Source organism: Megascapheus bottae, chromosome 2, assembly GCF_031878675.1.
Source record: "Megascapheus bottae isolate mThoBot1 chromosome 2, mThoBot2.hap1, whole genome shotgun sequence".
Taxonomy (NCBI): Eukaryota; Metazoa; Chordata; class Mammalia; order Rodentia; family Geomyidae; genus Megascapheus; species Megascapheus bottae.
Genome location: NC_143510.1, coordinates 23,851,891 through 23,871,575, shown reverse-complemented (window position 1 = coordinate 23,871,575; position 19,685 = coordinate 23,851,891). Strand labels below are relative to the sequence as shown.

At 43.1% G+C, this 19,685-nt stretch overlaps 1 protein-coding gene across 1 annotated transcript in view; it reads right to left on the bottom strand.

The window, feature by feature from the left end:
• Window positions 1-16,966: 16,966 nt before the first annotated feature.
• The window catches only part of LOC150066577 (ubiquitin-conjugating enzyme E2 E2), a 183,465-nt gene continuing 180,746 nt past the window's right edge, over window positions 16,967-19,685 (bottom strand). The window contains exon 6 of the mRNA XM_090322168.1: window positions 16,967-17,505. Coding sequence (XP_090178294.1) covers window positions 17,408-17,505 — 98 coding nt within the window. The 3' untranslated portion in view covers window positions 16,967-17,407. The remainder of the gene's footprint in view (window positions 17,506-19,685) is intronic.

Here is a 19,685-nt window from a genome sequence, read left to right as displayed (position 1 = left end):
GGTATTCTTCTACAAGGTACTGTTGTGTCAACTAAATTGCTAAGTGTGTTGCCTACCAGGATGCCAAAGTATCAGTCCTTTTTAGCATACTAAGTGTACTTTGGATAAAAAGCTATTGTACTGAAAGGGGAGGGAATCCATTGTCTAAAATGCATTTGAGAGGCCATTGAAAGGTTGAAAGGTTAATTTGGCAGTCATCATATGAGGCCAGTCTGTACAGAGCTGGTCTTCACCTTGGCCTTTCTTTCTGCTGCCAGTAGCAAAGTCCTTTTAGGCAAGTGTATACCTCTGTGCACCAGCCAGAAGGCCAGATTCTCAGAAAGCCCAAGGGAATGGTCTGCTGATGTGTTTTAATATGTTAGCTGCATATTATATGTCGACATATTATATGCCTCTAATATATTAAAACATATGGGATGTTATATGTCATGTAATAATGGCATATTATATTTCACTAGCAAATTAAGACATATGGGATAAGTTACTAGATCTTCAAATTATTGTTGCATACCACAACATGAATGAATTCCCCAAACATGTTGAATGAAAGAGGCCAGATGAAACAGAATACATATTTTACTTACCAGAAATCTAGAACAGGTAAAACCAATCCATGTTGACATAAATTGACTGCTCCCTGGGGGCCAGAGAGGAGGGAAACCGATAACAAAGCAGCACACAGGAATTTTCTGGATGAATGAAATGTTCCACAGCTTGTTTTGGCATTCTGGTTACACAGGTGTATGTAACTGTCAACATTCATCCAGCCTGGCATTTAAGATCTGTGCGTTTTATTGTATGCTTAAAAAGCTTAAAGAAAAAAATGTGCAGGAGTTTCTTATGTGATTATTAAACATGACTAAGTAAGCTTCATAGGTTTGGGGGTTGATAGGACTGAGTTTGAATTCCAATTCCATACTTCCCTGTTCGACTTAGGTTTTCTTATCTAGCTTAGTAGTGAACTCTGTACTTGACTCATATAAGGCAGAATGCATTAAATGGGAGACAGTACACAAGCTGAGAGTTTGTTTTGTTCCTTTTTCTTTCCCATGACCCTATCTCCAGACTGATTTCTTGAGACCCTGCTGAGTTCCACATCTCATTCCAGAAGTCCCCCCTTGACGTTCCGTGCTATTAGCTCTCAGCATCTCTGACTTCGGCCACTATTTCCTTTCTGAACATCTTCCATGGTTCTTATGCAGGCTCCCTGCCCGCGGTGCTGGCTTCAAACCTGTGATGGCAGAGAGGCCTTCTGGGAGGAGCTTCCTCCTCTGTCCAGGCTTCATCTGCTTTTCTCATCCGTGTGCCCTGTGAGGCATGCTTGACCATGCCTCACTCCAGCTCAGTAGCAATAGATATGAAATTGCTGCCCTCTTTTTTTTCTGTGTCTTAGGATCCAGGGCCTTCCTGTCCTCCCCCCTCCTCACCCCCTCTAGCCTGCAGTGCCTCATCCCTGTCAGAACATTCTAGTCTTTTAACTATTTTTCTATTAAAGAATTATTAACATTGATTTTTACATCGTATTTCAAATGACGTGTTTAACAAACAAGTACTCAAGAAGGGAATCTCTATATACAATCACTGGCACTCAGATTTTAGAACATAATTAAAATTATGCTGAGGGTTTGTATGTCATAGCCTTTTAACTTTTAACATATTTTAAAATGTGGTGCCAGTCCTGGGGCTTGACTCAGTGCCAAGGTGCTGTCCTTAAGCTTTTTTGTTCAAGGTTAGCATTTTAGCACTTGATCCATACTTCCACTTCTGGCTTTTTTTTTGGCAGTTAATTGAAGATGAAGAGTCTCAGGGTCATTCCCGCTCTGGCTGCTTCAAACCATGATCTACAGATCTCAGCCTCTTGGATAGCTAGGATTATAGGTGTGAGCCACCAGTGCTTAGGATACTCTAGCTTTTCATTTATTTAATTTGACTCTTGATTTTGTCCAACATATACAAATCTTAACTTGACTATTCAGTGCAGAAGTGATCCTTAAAGTGAGACAGTAGGATTTGGACAGTGGCACTGAAGGCAGTGGTTAGAGTTGTAATCTCAACTCTTTCCCACAGATTTACTCATTTTGCCTGAGTGTCTTTGGTCATTGTTTCAGAGATACTAGATTTATTCCTATTACTGCCATTTTTTTTTAATGTATTGGGGCTTGAACTTAGTCTTATGCTCTTGCTCAGCCTTTATTGCTCACGGTTGGTGGCTCTTCTACTTTACCCCCCTCCACCCCCCACCTCCCCCTCTTGGTTAACTGGAGATAATACTCTGGCATATCTGTTTGCTAGGATGGCTTAGATCTGTGACCCTCAGATCTCAACCTTAACTAGAATTATAGGAGTCACTGGTACCCAGCCAGCTGCTAGCTTTTGTAAAAATTGGAAAGCAAACTCATTTTTTAACAAAATAAGCGAAATGATATTGAGTTAGTGAAATACATAGAGAAAGCTAAAGTTGTGTCCTTGAGCCTGTTTTCATTGACTTAGGGGCTATCTCAGTCACATGTGAACATCCATTTTCTTAGCTCAGAGACAAGGAAATTGCTTTTGCTTCATTAATGCTCTCATTTCTGAAAAGCTCTAAGCCATGAGCTTTTTTTGAGGAATGGATTTATGGGGTGACAGTCACTCATCTTTATGGGAGGAAAAAGAGCTTTTTTTTCTCCTCCAGCTTCGTTATTTGCAGTAGTAAGCATTGTCAAGTCTGCTGCTAATCTGACACTTTAGATCTACGAGAAATAGGCAGAACATTTTCCAGTGAACGACTAGACTCTGAGGAAGTCCTATAGGAAGATATATGTATTTGGACAATTTTTTTCCAATACTACTTAAACATGTGCACTATTCACTATGCAAGCCTAAAGTTTGGATTTCATTTTTTATAGTTTGAAATATTGAAAATGCTAAGTAACATTTGAGGATTATATAATCATTCTAGTATTTTCATTTAGTAGAAAGGGAGTATCTTGGGAAATAGCTTTATTATTGTTTGGGTTAGGGATTTACCACTAACAGAAGCAGCGAAGGAGGGTGGCTGGCTTTATACATTGCTTTGGCCAAATGTATGCAGTTCCTTCAAGTTATGCTTGTGTGTTCTGGTTTCTTGGGAGCCTAGGAATGAATCTTCCCACCATCACTCTTACTGCTTTCTGGGCCTTGGTTTCTGCAGAATGGGCATCACACACTGATACCTTTGCCTGAGGAAACCTGGGGTGATCAGAATAGGGAGAAAGCCTGATAAGGCTGGTGCTTTTGCAAGGTTAAGACAGTCAAAATAGTCTGGTAAAGTATGCATTCCCCAGGTAGACTATCTTAAAGAAAGAGCCTGTTGCTCTCCTCCTCCTCCTCCTCCTCCTCCTCCTCCTCCTCCTCCTCCTCCTCCTCCTCCTCCTCCCTCCACTAGTCCTGTGGCTTGAACTCAGGGCCTGGGTGCTGTCCCTGAGCCTCTTTGTGCTCAAGGCTAGTGCTCTGCCGCTTATTTTTGTTTTAATTTTTTAATTTTTTTCTGAGTAGTTTATTGGAGATGAGTCTCATGGATTTCTCTGTCTGAGCTGGCTTCGAATTGCAATCCTCAGATCTCAGCCTCCAGAGTAGTTAGGATTACAGGTGTGAGCCACAGGTTTATCTTGGTCTTCTTGACAAAAATCTTAACAGTCACCTTCGACAATGCCCCTGACTAGAAATTTCCTGTGCCTGCACTGAGAAAAGTAGAAGCTTCTCAGAACAAATCCTCCAATGAATTACTGGATTATCTGCCTGACTCACTTAGCCTCCTGAGGTTGAATGGTCTCAGGAAGGAGTTTTGCTGTCTGGTTGGCTTTTGTGTTTCATTTCCCCTAGAATCCTTCAATTCTTTATAAATTTTGGTCCTGACCTGTATAAGCCCACTTGATTATCGCAATCTATAGAACCTAGCTCTTCTACCCTTCATGAGTGTGCTCAAGTAGAAATGGTGTTGCATATTTAAACTTGGCAATGTAGTAATCCCAACGCAACAGCCCATAATACTTGGGCATTCTCCTCGCCAAGTGAACAGATGGACCTTCCACATTTCCACTTAGAACTCTTGCTGACAGTGCTCAGGTTGACAGACTGGCTTCTTACTAGTCCAACACAAGTGAGGTCAGGTGTGTGGGGAGAGAAGAGGAGAGGATGACATCAGCAAGAGTGGCAGGATTGGATGACATCAGCAAGTGTGGCAGGGCTGTGGAATGCAGTAGAAGTTAGGTTCATGCTTCATTGAATCATTCTTTTCCTGTGAGTGACTGTGCGCCCATAAATCATTTCCATCTCTACAGGAAAGCTGACTCCTCAATTAGGCGACATTGAGTTAGACAAGTCCAAGTTGTTCTTTGTCTTGAAGGTAATAAAACCTTCATTCCTTAAAGTTATATGTATAATCTTATATATATTATATAACATATAACTCTTTGGCAATTGTTTTTGACAAGTGTTATCTTCACATAGGTAAATCAATGTTCCCAAAATGATTAGATTTTAAGCCAGACATGGTGGCCTGCACCTGCAATCAGAGTAGTCAAGAGGATCACCAGTTCAAAGCCAGCCTGGTTACATTACAGAGTGAGGTCCTATCTCAGAATAGAAAAGAAAAAAAAGAGAGAATGAAATGATTTCATGTGTGCCAATATTTCTTCCCTGTCACCTAGCACACCCCCACAAGTACTTGCTAAGTGTCTCACTGTTTTCACAGTGCAAAGTGCTTTCTCACAGATTGTTTCTGTAGGTCCACATAGCAACATGGACCCATATTTTCACTTCCGGCTTTTTGGTGGTAAATGGGAGTCCCAGGAACTTTCCTGCTGTGCTGGTTTTAAGCGTCCGTCCTCTCAGATCTCAACCTCCTGAGTAGGATTGCAGGTGGGATCACCAATGCCCGGCTCATGATTCATTATAACCAAACCCAGTCCCTTCCTGTTTCTGTCTAGAGACATGAACATGGAATGCCAGTGGCTGAAACATTGTGGAGATATGCTGTAACACATGCCTCCTTGGATGACTTTGTTGTGTGAACACCAGGCTGGAAGGCAGAACCTCTAGTCCGAGGCTATAGACCCCTACTCAATGCTGCAGCCTGGGGTAACATAATGGCATTTGTGAATCTAAGCCATGAAAGCCACCAGAGGAGGAGGGAAAGTGGGATTTTTTTTCAGCTTCATCATAAACTTAAAGAGACCCTGGTCAACCACCCATGGTCATCTGCTATATAATGGATGACTTTTTTTTTCTTCTTTTTTTTGGTTTGTCCTGGGGCTTGAACTCTGAGCCTGGGCACTGTCCCTGAGCTCTTCAGTTCAAGGATAGTGCTCTACCACTTGAGACACAGTGCCACTTCTGGTTTTCCTGTGGTTAATTTGAGACATGAGTCTCACAGATTTCTATGCCAGGACTAGCTTTGAACTGTGATCCTTAAATCTCAGCCTCCTGAGTAGCTAGGATTACAGGTGTGAGGCGTCAGCATCTGGTTTCTAATTTATTTTATTAGCTTTTATTGCTTAATCCTCTTGTAAGAAGAAAAGCATTTTAAGATTAAACAATTACACTTTTTTTTTTTTAAAAAACAGCACTTAGGGCCAGCATGGTGGCTCATCAGGAGGCTGAGATCTGAGGATCAAGGTTCAAAGTCAGCCCAGGGAACAAAAGGATTTGAGACTCTTTTTTTTTTTTTGCCAGTCCTGGGCTTGAGCTCAGGGCCTGAGCCCTGTCCTTGGATTTTCTCAAGGCTCTACCACTTGAGCCTCAGCACCATTTCTAGCTTTTTTCTATGTATGTGGTACCGAGGAATTGAACCCGGGTCTTCCTGCATGCTAGGCAAACACTCTACTACTAGGCAAAATTCCCGGCCCGGATTTGAGACTCATCTCCAATTAACCTCTAGACATGGGAAGGGGGGCTTGGCTCAAGAATAGTGTATTAGCCTTGAGCTGAAGAGCTCAGGGTGAGTTCAAGCCTCATGACCAACAAAGAAACAAAACAAAAAAAGGGCAAGAAACAAAAAATACATCACTTAGGGCCATGAGTTTGGCATAGTGGTGGAGTGCTTGCTTAGCATGCACGAAGATCCAAGTTCAATTCATCAGTACCACATTCATAGAAAAAGCTGGAAATAGTGCTGTGGCTCAAGTGATAGAGTGCTAGCCTTGAGAAAGCTAAAGGACAGCCCCCAGACCCTGAGTTCAAGCCCCAGAACTGGAAAAACAAAACAAAGGTAAAAATACACACACACACACACACACACACACACACACACACACACACGACCAAAATGAGATTTGGGTCATGGGTAAACACACATCCACCGAACAGTGTGTGCAGTGAGACTGTGCAGTCACCTTAACATTCAAATCATGGCCTGAACTAAAGGCAAACTTAACATCACCTGTAATGAGCTTTGAGTATCTACTTTTAAGCAAAGCAAATTTTCTTTCTTCCTTTAGCCACTGCTGCTGCAACTGTGCCAGCTTACCTCATTTTCCTTCTCTTCCTCTTTTAATTAGATTTTCGCCCTTTATGGTTCTGGGTGAAGAATACAGTATGAGCAGGGCAGCCCCCGTCATTACTACAGGCTTGTAAAAGAGACTGGCTGATCTATCCTAGGTGGTGGGTTGTTTGGGGGTGTTCCCCCCATCCCCCGACCCCTGCCCTGGCATGGCAGGTGAGTGCTCTGCCTCAGCTACACCTCCAACCAAGTGCATGTTTTTACTTCTGGTCTGTACAGTTCTCCAGAGTGAGTGGAATTCTTACCAGTTTTCTGACTTACTGGATTCCCTGTGGCTCTCTTGTCATTGCTTCCATTTGATGTGGAGAGCCATGTCACGCAGTCCTGGATCCATTTCCACTTGGGGACAGGAGGGATAGTATTCCACACATGGTGGTCCTGGCCTTACCTCTATGGTGCTCTATAATTGTGCAGTGCAGCTGAGAATAGGCCAGCAGAGGAGAGGGGAGAGGGAGGGAGAAAAGGCAAAGAAAGGGAGGATACACAGAGGCAGAGACAGAGACTCCAAGAAGAGACACTGACAGAGAGAGGGAGATGATAGAGAACACTTAATGCTTGTCTGGTTTTCAGGCTGCAGAACTTGGGTTTACCCGGCCTTTATTCTGAAGCCTGGACTTTTCCTGAAAGCCCCAGTTCTGCCTTATGAGGGCAACTCAAGTGAATCCACAAGCACAAGAAAGCAAATGATATTTAAATTTTAACCAGCCAGAAACAACCATACACATGGCATGTGCCTGCCATTCTTACTCAAATGTTATCAATGAGGCTTATAGAAATGTGTTCTGCCCACACTGGCTGGGAAGTGAACAAACATCCCCCCCCCCCCACCAACTGAATTCAGCCCTGAAATGTTTGGGAAATCCTGTGGGGACTGCCTGGTGTGGGGAGATCCAAAGAAATAGGCTGGTAAGAAGCAGTAAGGTGCCAAGGAGCGGAACTGGCTGGCTCCTAGCTGTGGGTCCACCTTTGTTCCCCTGACTTGAGCCTCCCTTTTCACCTGAGGCTGACTGACTGACTGTGTCTTAGGTTCAAGGGTTTCAGATACAGAAATCCAGAGATTTCCTAAGTCAGTATGAATGCATAGATGCATGGAGCCTCCTGCCTGAGATCCGTCTAGCTGTGCGCCTGAGAGCAGCCACAGGAGCTAGTACCCGTGCAAACATCTGCATTCAGCTTCCTTGCCTCTATGGTGACTGCACCAGGCTACCCACAGCTCCCAGGATTCAGAAAGGATTAAATGAAATCATAACACACACTCTCACCTGTTCAGAGGAGGTTGTATTTGAGGTCCTGGGTACAGCTGGTGGGTGGTGGGGTGGGGAATATTGTGGGAGGGATATAATTGTGACTAAAGACAACAGAACAGTAGGAATAACAATATAAACACAGGATCTCATCCCAGCATTCCTTCATCATAAAATGAATATAAGAGTCAACAAAAGAGAAAAAGCAGCCTTACATGTCACAGAAATCTATTTTTATTGCTCAGTGGCATGAGATTTTTCATAGCTTTCTAGAACCTCAAGCTGTTTATGTTACTAATACCACAAGAATTTGTCTCCCAATCAGAAGGCCAAGTTTTTGTTTTGAATCTACAGATAAAAAATGATGTCACTGACTTGAAACCCTCCTCCTTCAGGAACTCCCATCCCCACCCAGTAATTTACTGCCCGGGGTGTCTTATTACTGTGAATAAAACAAAATGTGTTGAGAGCTTTAAAGTGTGAACTGAGCCCACGTGTACAAGTGGTTTTCAGCGAAGCCATCTTTACAGTGAGTGTGGGGAGTAGGGAGGGGAGAGAGACGGGGAGGCTGGGCAAGGCTTCTTAGCTGGGTGAACTTGGGCAGATGACATAACCTATTTGCTCTCCCTCAAACTGGGAAGTGTTTGGGCTTGTATTATAGGCTTAAAGACCACCTGGCCAGGCTAACATAGAATTCTTGCCAAACTACTTTGACTCAGACTCCCTACACTGTCAACAGTAACAGATGGAAACGCTGGTGCCTTCATCCACACCTGGCTCCGTGGAGGGCGAGGTCTCTATTTAGTGCAAGGTTCTGGTAACAGTAACTTACCAGCTCAAGCTGGACAAGCCTGTCCACACAGGGCCACAAATCCACATCACACAGCTCCTCCTTTGCCTCTGGACCCCCCAGGATGGATTTCAGGGTCCACCCTTGACCAGCTCCTTGAAATCCCTGATTGCCTCCCTCTTTCCTTTGCAAATCAGCAGAGCCTGCTGTGCTAGGTCCACACCCTCCTCCAGCCTAGAGAAGAGGCTGTGATACCTCCTGGCTCCAGCTCAGCATCTTTCCATCTGCAATGTGCCTGGTGCTTGGAAAACAAGGTCCAATTGCACAGGGGCCTGAGAGGGTATTTCTGACAAGCTAGGTGGTGCTATTGCTTGAGTACAAACCACGTTCTCATCCTTTACTCAGCTATTTTCAGTAATAGGCTCTAGTACCTTCCATTTAGAAACCACTCCTCTGACTGCACATCTCTTTTTCAAATATCACTCTACTCTCTTGTCTTCCTTGAAAATAATACTGAAAGAATTTTCTCCCTTGGGCTGCCTCTACCCCTTCTCAATCTCGCCTCTTGGTTGGGTTTTCACACGTTTCTTCTGATTCCAAGCAGGGCACATTCATTGTAAAAATGAAACAAAATTGAGCTTTACCAAAAATGGGACACAAAGAAAAACATTTTTAAAAAGCTCTTCCTTTATGGAAATCTTGTTTTCCACTTAGTTTCCCTCTAAATTTACTAAACATTTATATATGGAAACTATGTAGATAACACATATTTGTGTATTCAAGCACACAGAAGGCATCAACCTTCCCCTATGGACTGGCTGTACCTTGGAGAAAGAATGTGGTAGTTGTTAGGAGGGGATCGGGACAGGGAGGAGGGACTCAAGTCCGGTCCTAGGTGAGGGTGGAGGTCACAGGACAACTGAAAGGAGATTCGGAACATGCCTTGAGAATGTGTGTGGTACTGGCCTGGTTCAGGAACCTATAGAATGGGTTAATGGTTCACCTAGATGTGGCCTGGTGGAGGAACACAGATACCTGTCACCTGAGGGGTGGGGGTAGGGATGTGGGAGTCAGTGGGCCAGGCCACAGGAGGACAGAGCAAATTCCTGTTAGTACTGGCACAATAACAACTTGAGGCATGCTTCTTCTGGTGTCTGTTGTAGAAGGCCATCACTGCAAGGCTGCATCCCGGGCAGGGGTTCAGCAGCTGGGATGGGTGGAGAGTGGGGGAGGGGTGAGTGTAATGATCTCACTAGACTCTAGTTTTCCCTTGGGTGGGTTTTAGTTCCTACCCATTTCTGCTGTCAACTCCAGCAGTACTAGCAGTAGTTCAGTTTGTCAGCGGGGGCTGGGGGAGGAGGAGAGAGAGGAAGCATAGATGTTTTAAAAAAATATTTAGGGCAGAGGAAGTAGCTTAGTGCTCGCATGCTTGGCATGTGTGAGGCGCTAGGTTTGACCTGACCCCAACACCCCATTCCTCAGTTAGAATGTGTCATCAATGCATTGTTGGCAGGACAGGTTGGAAGCCAGAGACTCACCCACAAGGCTTGACTCTGGCTACTTTCTCTCATCATTCCCCGCTTTCTCTTCACATGGGTTCTTCCTTCCCCATGGTCACAGTCCTTTCCAAGCTCAGATGCTTCACACTGTCCTGCTTACAGTCCTATGCTGGGCTTTCCCGAGCAGCGCATCTAGTGGCGAGTGTTCTACCTGCATGTGTTCAGACTCTTCAAGCACACCCAACAGGCTCAGAACCCAATTTCTGTCTTACTGCTACATAGTCTTGGGTGTTATGCTTGTCAGTGTGATCAAATGGCTCATCCAGACCACAGGGAAGAAGGAAGGAGGGGAGGCTCAGCAGCTCACTTTGCAGATGTTTTGGAATTTGCTCCCCTCATATGGCGATGCCTGGCTGTAAGGAAGTGTATCAGACAGTTATCTCTAGGTCCCTAATGACTTTGAACCCAATGGCTGAAAGCAATACTATTATTGCTAACAGGTATAAGAATCCGTGGCCGGTTTACCTAGACACAGCTAAACAGAAGCACTCAAATATCGCCTGCCACACCTTGGACAGTGACTATCTTAGCCAGGCTCCTCACACACTTGGGGATTGACTGATCCAGGATCCTCTTGGTTCTTCTCCACACAGCCATGTATCTTCTAGCAGGTGGTGTGCTGTTTTCTCTCAGAGTGGGGGACCACAGCTGCAGATGTGAAGAAGGCTTTGGAAGCTAAGACTTGAGGTTGTCGATCAGGTTACCAGGAGTCCAACCAACCCGAGGGTGGGGAAGAGACTCCTCTTACTCAAGGGAGAGACTGCCAAGGACGTGAGTATTGGGAAGAAGTGAGAATTGGGATTATTATTATTAGTAGTAGTATTTCTTGTATGCAGCCCACCAGAGGGTACTGGGGATTTAGTTTCTAGTTAGGTGGCTTATTTACAACTCCAACCGTGAGTTCTACTTGTAAACACAGATATTAGGGATTATTTATCATTGTTTCAGGAGGAATTATAGCTCTTTTCTAAATGAAGGGTACCCTTGCAATCTCTTGCCAGAAATAACATTTTCACTGACAGAAATCATTTTTTTTTTACACTAATGCCTATTTTTAATTTTCCATTGACTCTGACCTACAAAATTACCCTGTGACCTCTTAATTCACAAAACAAGTTAGTTACAAATTGTTTTTTGAAGAGGGGATTATTCTATAGTACTGAGCAAGGCAACATCTTCATATAAACTTATTTTTTTAAACATATACTCATTTCATATTGTACCACACTCATTTTTATATAAACCTATTTGTTCTCTCTTCCAAGTATTAAAAAAAAAGGTATGTAGTAAATACAAATTACCATTTTCTCAAAATCCAGCAGCCCAAGTCTGGACTGATGAGCACATCCTGGTATTTTATTACCCGCTATGAAAAACATATGGGAATGTGGGGGATTCTTAAATATGGACATATGCTTTACATCTAAGGAAAAAATGTATAGTCATGCTTGAATTAAATTTCCTCCTATATTGCTAAAGCAAATAGGGGGATCTCTGAGGGCTTCATGCCAGCTTCTGGAGTTTTTCATGCTTCTAGTAACTGTTCATACGCTGCCTTGCATTTTCAGTTCAGCACATGGGGGCTGTGTGGCAATGAAGAGTTGGAGATGACAGCTGTCAGAGTTCATAGCACTGACCATCTCCATTTACTAATTTGTCTGACAGGAGTTTCAAGCTAGAGTCTGAGCAGACAATGGAAAATGGTATCATCTTCCTTGTACTCCAGAGATGACTTGGACTGTGACCTCTCTCTCCATACCCGGATGTTCCTCACACTGGGGATTAAGGCGATCCTCTTGCTGTTTCTCACCTGCTCATAGGCACCAAGGAAAAAGCATCTGCCACTTTTCTGTGGCTGAGCTTGACCTAGTTCCTACATGACTTCTAATCCAGGATGTGCTTAACATAGCGAACTCTGACCTCGTATCTAATTTTAAAAAGAAAAGAGATAAGAAAAAACTGTTGAGCAGAGGAGGGGGCAATCAGAAAGTGGAATCAGAAGTGTCTCATGGCTCCAAAGGTTGCCAAGGTCAATGAGCAACATTTTATTTCTGTAACCAGTGTTGTAAGCCTGACACTGAATGTTCCAGAGGAGTTTGGGTTGGCCTTGACCTTGACTATGTGGGCTTGTAAAGAGGTAAAAGAGACCAGTGTTTACAGTATCACTCCCATTTTTCTGTGTGGTTCTCATGAGTGAGAGGGCTTGAAAACTCAGGAAGGTTTCTTTTAAAAAAGCTTCTCAAAAGATCATCCCTTCACAGAAAAGCATACCCATTATATGTCTTGTTTTGCTGTGGGTTGAAACCCCTCATTGACCATTTTTAGAATCAGGGAATGAGCAGGGTGTTGTGGAAACCAGGCAGGATATGAGACCCAAAGCCAAAGAGGAGAGACACCAGGTAGAAACCTCCCCAGTCTGCAGGGCGAAGTTCTGGAGAAACATTTCATACTTAAACCATGACACAAACCTCCACACTTCCTACTTTTGGAATTAGAAGCAATGACTAACTCCTGGGAAAAACAGACAAAAGAGTAATGTTCTGTGCAGTTTGTTGACAAATTAAGGCTATGACTATGAGTGCTTTAAGATCAATAACAATCTCACACTACTTTTTCTATGGCCTTTAGTTCCATGTCAAAGATCTGCCAAAATTGTATTAAAACCAAAACTACAGAATATAAATAACTAGGAATGTTTGGTGTAGAAAACTTAGTAATATTAGGACCTCAAATCATTGTCATTTTTTTTTTCTTGGTTGGTTGTGGGGTTTGAACTCTGGGCTGGGTGTTGTGACTGAGCTCTTCAGCTCAAGGCCACCGCCCTAACCCTTCAGCCACAGTGCCACTTCCAGTTTTCTACTGATTAATTGGAGATAAAGAGTCGCATAGACTTTAGTGCCTGGGTTGACTTTGAACCAGGATCCTCAGAGCTCAGTCTCCTGAGTAACTAGGATTATAAGTGTGAGCCCACTGTGCCCAGCTCCAAGTTATTCTTGAATTTAGAAATGTTATTTAGCCTTGTAATTATTTTTATTTTTATTTTTGCCAGTCATGGGGTTGAACTCAGGGCCTGGTCACTGTCTTTGGATACTTTTTGCTCAAGGCTAGCACTCTAACACTGGAGCCACAGCTCTACTTCTGGCTTTTTCTGAGTATGTGGTACCAAGGAATTGGTCTCAGGGCTTAGTGAATGCTAGGTGAGCACTCTACCATTAGGCTACGCTCCTGGCCTCTAGTCCTGTAATTTTTAAAGCAAGTATTCAGCATCCTCAGTGTCAAACTACTTCTAAATCTGATTTTATAAGCATTTCTGAAAACCTGTTAGGAATTGTATTGCTTGCTGTGATTATAAATTTCAAGTAAAATTACCATTTTATCTGGAATCTAGACTTTATAGGCTATCTAAAGTTTGTTGGACCTCTCTGGAGTTTTCTAGACTTTTGCGCTTTAGAGCAGGGTACATTTGTCATGAAGCATTTAGAGTTCATGAAGATACATAAGTGTTATAGCCTCTTCATACTACAGATTGGCATAAAACACAAAATGCCTTGCACAGTAAAGCAAACATTTGTGGCAGACTTTCTTGCTAGAATTGTATACTCTGGTTCCCAAATAACATACATATTCAAATAACCTGAAGTATAAACAGATGTAGAGTAAAATATATTTTAAAAACGATTTAAAATATGTGCCCAAAGGACCTAATCCCCATCCTCTACTGTTTCAGACATTGTAAACACCTGTTGGTATATAGAATACCAGGTATCAACCAGCTTAAGTTCTCTGGAGCCATGAAGCAATACCAACCGAAACAAAGACTAAAACTTATAAAGAAAAAAAAAGCTAACAAGAGGTTAAATGCTTTAGGGTTCGTGCACGTGCACATGTGGGCATGTGCCCGTGTGCCCGTGTGTGTGTGTGTGTGTGTGTGTGTGTGTGTGTGTGTGTGTGTATGTGTGTGGTACTGGTCCTGAGGCTTCAACTCAGGGCATGTGCCCGTGTGTGTGTGTGTGTGTGTGTGTGTGTGTGTGTGTGTGTGTGTATGTGTGTGGTACTGGTCCTGAGGCTTCAACTCAGGGCATGTGCCCGTGTGTGTGTGTGTGTGTGTGTGTGTGTGTGTGTGTGTGTGTGTGTATGTGTGTGGTACTGGTCCTGAGGCTTCAACTCAGGGCATGTGCCCGTGTGTGTGTGTGTGTGTGTGTGTGTGTGTGTGTGTGTTGTACTGGTCCTGAGGCTTCAACTCAGGGCATGTGCCCGTGTGCGTGTGTGTTGCACTGGTCCTGAGGCTTCACCTAAGAGCCTGGGTGGGTGCTGTCCCTGAGCTTTTATTGAAGGCTAGGTTCTCTACTCTACCACTCCAGCTTCAGCTCTACTTCTGGCTTTTTGGTGATGAACTGGAGATAGTGTCTCATGGACTTGCCCAATCTGGCTTCACACGTCTATCTTTAGATCTCAGCCTAGTTAGTAGCTAGTAGTACAAATGTGAGTCATTGACATTTGGGTTAGAGGATTGATTTTTTTTAACCTCTTAAGGTCAACAAAACTTCATTTTTTTCCCCCAGTCTTGGTCCTTAAACTCAGGGCCTGGGCACTGTCTGTGGACTTTCTCAAGGCTAGAGCTCTACCACTTGAGCCATAGCACCACTTCTGGCTTTTTTTCTATGTATGTGGTACCAAGGAATCGAACCCAGGTCTTTGTGCATATTAGGCAAGCACTCTACCACTAGGCCAAACTCCTGGCTAGCAAAACTTCATTTCTATTTTTTTCCCCCCACAAACCAGATGATCTTTATTTTCAGACATTGATTTTTGAAACAAATCAAGAAGTGAACATTATGGACCTTCCCCCCACCTCCCAAACAAAGGCATCACTGCTCTGTTTGTAAAGGTGAAAAAGTCGGTTTTCAGCTAAATGTGGAAAGTTCAACACATGAGGCCTTAAAACCAATCATAGACCGTTACAGGGCATTTTTCTGTGTTGATAACAAAGCTGATTCCGGTTACCTATCAGGTTACCCATGCTTCTGATAGAAGGATCAGGCTATAACTCTCTAAATTTTTTCTATCGACACGGCTATTGTTCAACAACTCTGCTGAAAAGTGTTCACTTCCTTGTTATACTCCGCAATTCATAATTGAATCCCTTCTTGTCTCCTATTTCTATCTGTTGGAAAGTGTGTGCGTGCGTGTGTGTGTGTGTCTGTGTGTGTGTTGGTGGGGAGAGGGGGCTTTGGTACAAAAGCCTGAACTCAGAGTCTAGGCATTGTCCTTTACCGTTTGCCCCCCAAGGCTGGTACTCTACCATTTGAGCCAGGTTCGCTTCCAGCTTTTTGGTGCTTAACTGAAGAGCCTCACAAACTTTTCTGCCTGGGCTGATCTGGAACTTCTATCATCAGATCTTAGCCTCCTGAGTAGTTAGGATGGTAGGCAAAACTTCATTTCTTAAAGCAGATATTTAACACGTGAAATGTTCTGAAATGAATGATTTACAAATGTAAGCCATTATTAGCAGAATTACTTAATATTTACTTAGTTGGAGTTCATTGTAAGGTGACGGCTAAAAACCCAAAGAGCCTGACTGTCTATTAGCAAGCCATCTGTTTGTTTCCTCTGCTCCAATACCTGTACAATGAAGCTGTCTGGAGATCAAGCCAGGCAGATACCCTGCCATGGAATGTGTGATCATGACTGACACAGATATACTTGTTTCTGTCACCAAAATCAGTGAGCTGAGTGTAGTGGCTCAAGCCTGTTACCCTAACTTCTTAGGAGATAGACTTGGGAAGTTGGAGACTGTGGGATTGTGGTAGCCCAGCCCAGCCCTCCTAAAAGTTGGTGAGACTTTTGTCTGTTGTCTCACCAATGGCTGGGTGTAGTGGCAGGTGTCTGTCGTCCCAGCCTTCTAAGCTACAGGGGGAAGACGCACAATGACTGGAGGCAGTGGTGCATACCTGTCATGTCAGCAGAACAGGTAAATATAAATAAAAAAGACTGAAGTTTATCATCTGGGGCATAAAATAAGATCCTGTCTCAAAAACAACCAGCTAAAAAGGGGCTACGGGTAGAGTCCTGCTTAGCAAGCAAAAAGATTTGAGTTCAAATCCCAATATCACTCCCTGCCACCCAAAAAAATTAGAAGGAAAAAAAACAATAACAAAGAAGTTATCTGACAATCACTATGAAAATTTTAAGAGAAAAAGAAGAGAGAAACAAGCGTGAAAGTGGTTAAGAACAGAGATCAGCTCTGGCTGCACCTGAAGTTAAAGGCTATTTGTGGAGTCATATTTTAACTGCCGAGTAAAGAAGGTTGAAAGAGCAAAGATGTCAACCAGAAGTAAACTGATAGTGATGCATTGAAACAATCGTAAAATTATCATGTTATTGACAGCTGGAGATAGTTCACATGCTAAGCAGCTCAAGTGTAGAGGAAGTTTAGAAGCTGAAAATGCAGAAGATGCACACTACCCTGTACAGCGTAACTGAATTAGCTAAGGCAAGCTTCACTGCAGGGCTATGCAGGTCACCAGGACACAAAGCAACTGCCCGGGCGCCAGAGGTGCATGTATCAGCCACAGTGATTTATTGAGTGCTTTAATAATACAAGTGCACATCAACCCATCCACAGTCCAAAGTGGCAGGTCCCTAAGAAATTTACAAGCACTTTAAGTAAATCAAAATACATATTGTTTTGTTCAATCCAACAGTCTTCTGCATGGGGACAGAAGCCTATGATAAACGGGGTCTCAGTAATGCACAGTGATTCTGATTGAAGCTTTTGTACAAAAACTTGTTCCCAGTAGCATGCACCCACCGATAAAGACTTCAGTACAAAAAATTAATCCTAAGCACTACATTTAAGTAAAAACGAGATATAATTTTGAACGAGTTTTCCGAAGATCACATAAGAGAAAACAATCAAAATAAAACAAACAACAAAACCCAAAATGACACACAGTAATACAAAGCTTTGTAAGAAAGCTCTTACTATTACAGATTCAACATTGTTTGCACTGAAAACAGAGGTTCCCATCCACACTGAGATGGGGAAAAATATCTCAAATCTTTCAAGTTAACAAAAGTCAAAAAGGGAAGAAAACTAGGGAGAAAAGAAGGGAGGAGAGAGAAAAGGGCAAAGAGAGGGAAGAGAGGAAGGAAAACAACATACCATCTCAAAACAGTTCAAAATTTAATAAAAATAGGAAAACAAGAACGGAGGTGTGGAGGGGTGGGCGGGGATACCGATGCACTTGGTGAGTGTGCTTGCACAGGGCCGGCGGGGGCGGCGTGCTGGCCCCTATGTGGCGTACCGCTTGGTCCACTGTCTGGCCATCCGGTCGTGCTCTGCTCTGTTGGTCATGTACTGTGTGGCAATGCTGCCCACCAGAGGGTCGGCTGCAAGGAAGCAGAGTCAGGAGTCAGTCAGTAAGTGGCAGCACCTCTTCTCCTAACAGAGGCAAGGGTGTTAAGAAAGCTATCCTAGCTCAGGGCAAGGAGCTGCTGCACTGAAAGGGAATATCCCTGCAGCACACAAGACATCTCATTCGTGTAACCTGTCCTCCCACACCTTTCCTCTGCTCTCCTGCTCTTCAAGGCCACATCTGACGCAAAGAAGCTGGGCCGGCTATCTCTTTACCCTGGATTAATACCACACCAGCAGTGACTCCAGGCCCCTTAGCTTGTTCTGAGGGAACATTTGGGGGCTCTCTCAATACAGCCAAGCAGCAGCTATTATAGCAAATCCAACAGGAAATGGTTTACTCCCTCCAATCAACATCTACATAACTCATTATTACACAAATACTAACGGATGGCAGAAATGATGACATGCATCATGATTTACCATGTCCTAAGATTTTGATGTGATCACGCCAGCCCTTTCTGGGGGAGTTGGCAATGGCAGATGCACAGAAGGCAAGACCCAGAGGCCAAGCTCCTACGGGTGCTATAAACAGAAAACCCACTCTCCCATCAATGCTTGACAGAAATATGAAGGAAATAGGTTCCTGAAGAGCCCACACGCTTTCCAAGTTCCTTTCATTTTCTTTTTGTTTTTGCCAGTACCACGGTTTGGATGCCACCACTTGAGCTACACCTCCAGCCTGGTTCTTTGCTAGTTATGCTAGAGATGGACTCTCAGATTTAATGCTCAGGATGGTCTTGAATCTTGATTCTCTTGATATCAGCCTCCTCAGGAACTAGGATTACAGACACGAGATATCACCAGAGTCGGGTCCTTCAAATTCTTTAGCTTCATTTATCTGCCCTGATTTTTAGTTCCCTTATCTTTGGTGTTGAGAACTTATTTGAGCAGGGAAATAAAGAAGCTAAAAGGAAAAAATTATAAAACAAAAGCTAGTGTTAGACATAAAGTAGAGAATATGGACATACGCATAATGTAATCTATACTTAATAAGGAAGATTCTCAGTGTTACACCATCTCAGTACTAAAGGTGTACTGTAGGGTAATGACACATTTTAACTAGTCTTCTAAAATACATGCCAGCCTCACTTTATTTTCTATTTTCCCTCTAGCAGAAAATGAGGAGGTATCAGGGGTAAACCCATGGAGTGTCACAAAATGAGTAGAATTGTCCTAGAATGCACAGTTCCTAAAAATGAAAAGCATGGATATATAACTTCCTTCTTTGAAAATCCTTCAACTTGGGGACGGGAGTGTTGGCCTTAGTGGTAGAGTGCTAGTATGCATGAAGCCCTGGGTTCAATTCCTCAGTAGTACATACACAGAAAAGGCTGGAAGTGGTGCTGTGGCTTAAATGGTAGAGTGCTAGCCTTCAGGAAGGCTCTAGACAGTGCTTAGGCCCTGAGTTCAAGCCCCAGGACTGGTGGGGTGGGGGTAGAGGGGAAATCCTTCAACTTACTCACCCTCTTCAGATTCCCAATAGCTAGCCCAAGTTTCCTAGAATTGGGCTAAGATTGTTAGTCCTACATTCATTATATAACAAGAAACCCAACAGTCTACCCAGTAGACTGAGAACTAACTACTGCGCCTCTGCCTTACTCTCTGGGACTCTACCAAATGTAGAAATGGAAACCTTACCACTTAAAACACTCCAGCTGGAACAAGAAGATTTAAATGGAAAATACAATTTTAAATGGTAAATACAAATTACTTGGGAATTGTCAAGCTACTTAACAACAACAACAACAAAACATGGTTAACTATGGGAATTTTTGGTCAAAGTACATGTGCCCTTTTACATGTTTACTAGCAATGCACAAATGTTCCAATTTTCTATATCTCCACTAATATTTGTTAGTATCTGTGGATGCTAAATTTTGTTTTTAGTGCCGAGGCCAAACGTTGCACTGCATGTATGCAAGGCACACATTCTACCATTGTGCTAAAATCCCAGCCCAATGAATGCTAAATTTTAAAGAGGAAATAGTCTATGCCTTTTTGGCTTATTCCCATTAGTTCTCTAGTTAAAAATTTCTTTGAAATAATGATTTTTCCTGCAAGTCAGGAACAAATAAGTAAGTGCTCTTTAATTGAAGTTTTTATTTTTATGCTATCTGTGAGAGACAGAATATCTGGAATCTCTTCATTTTCT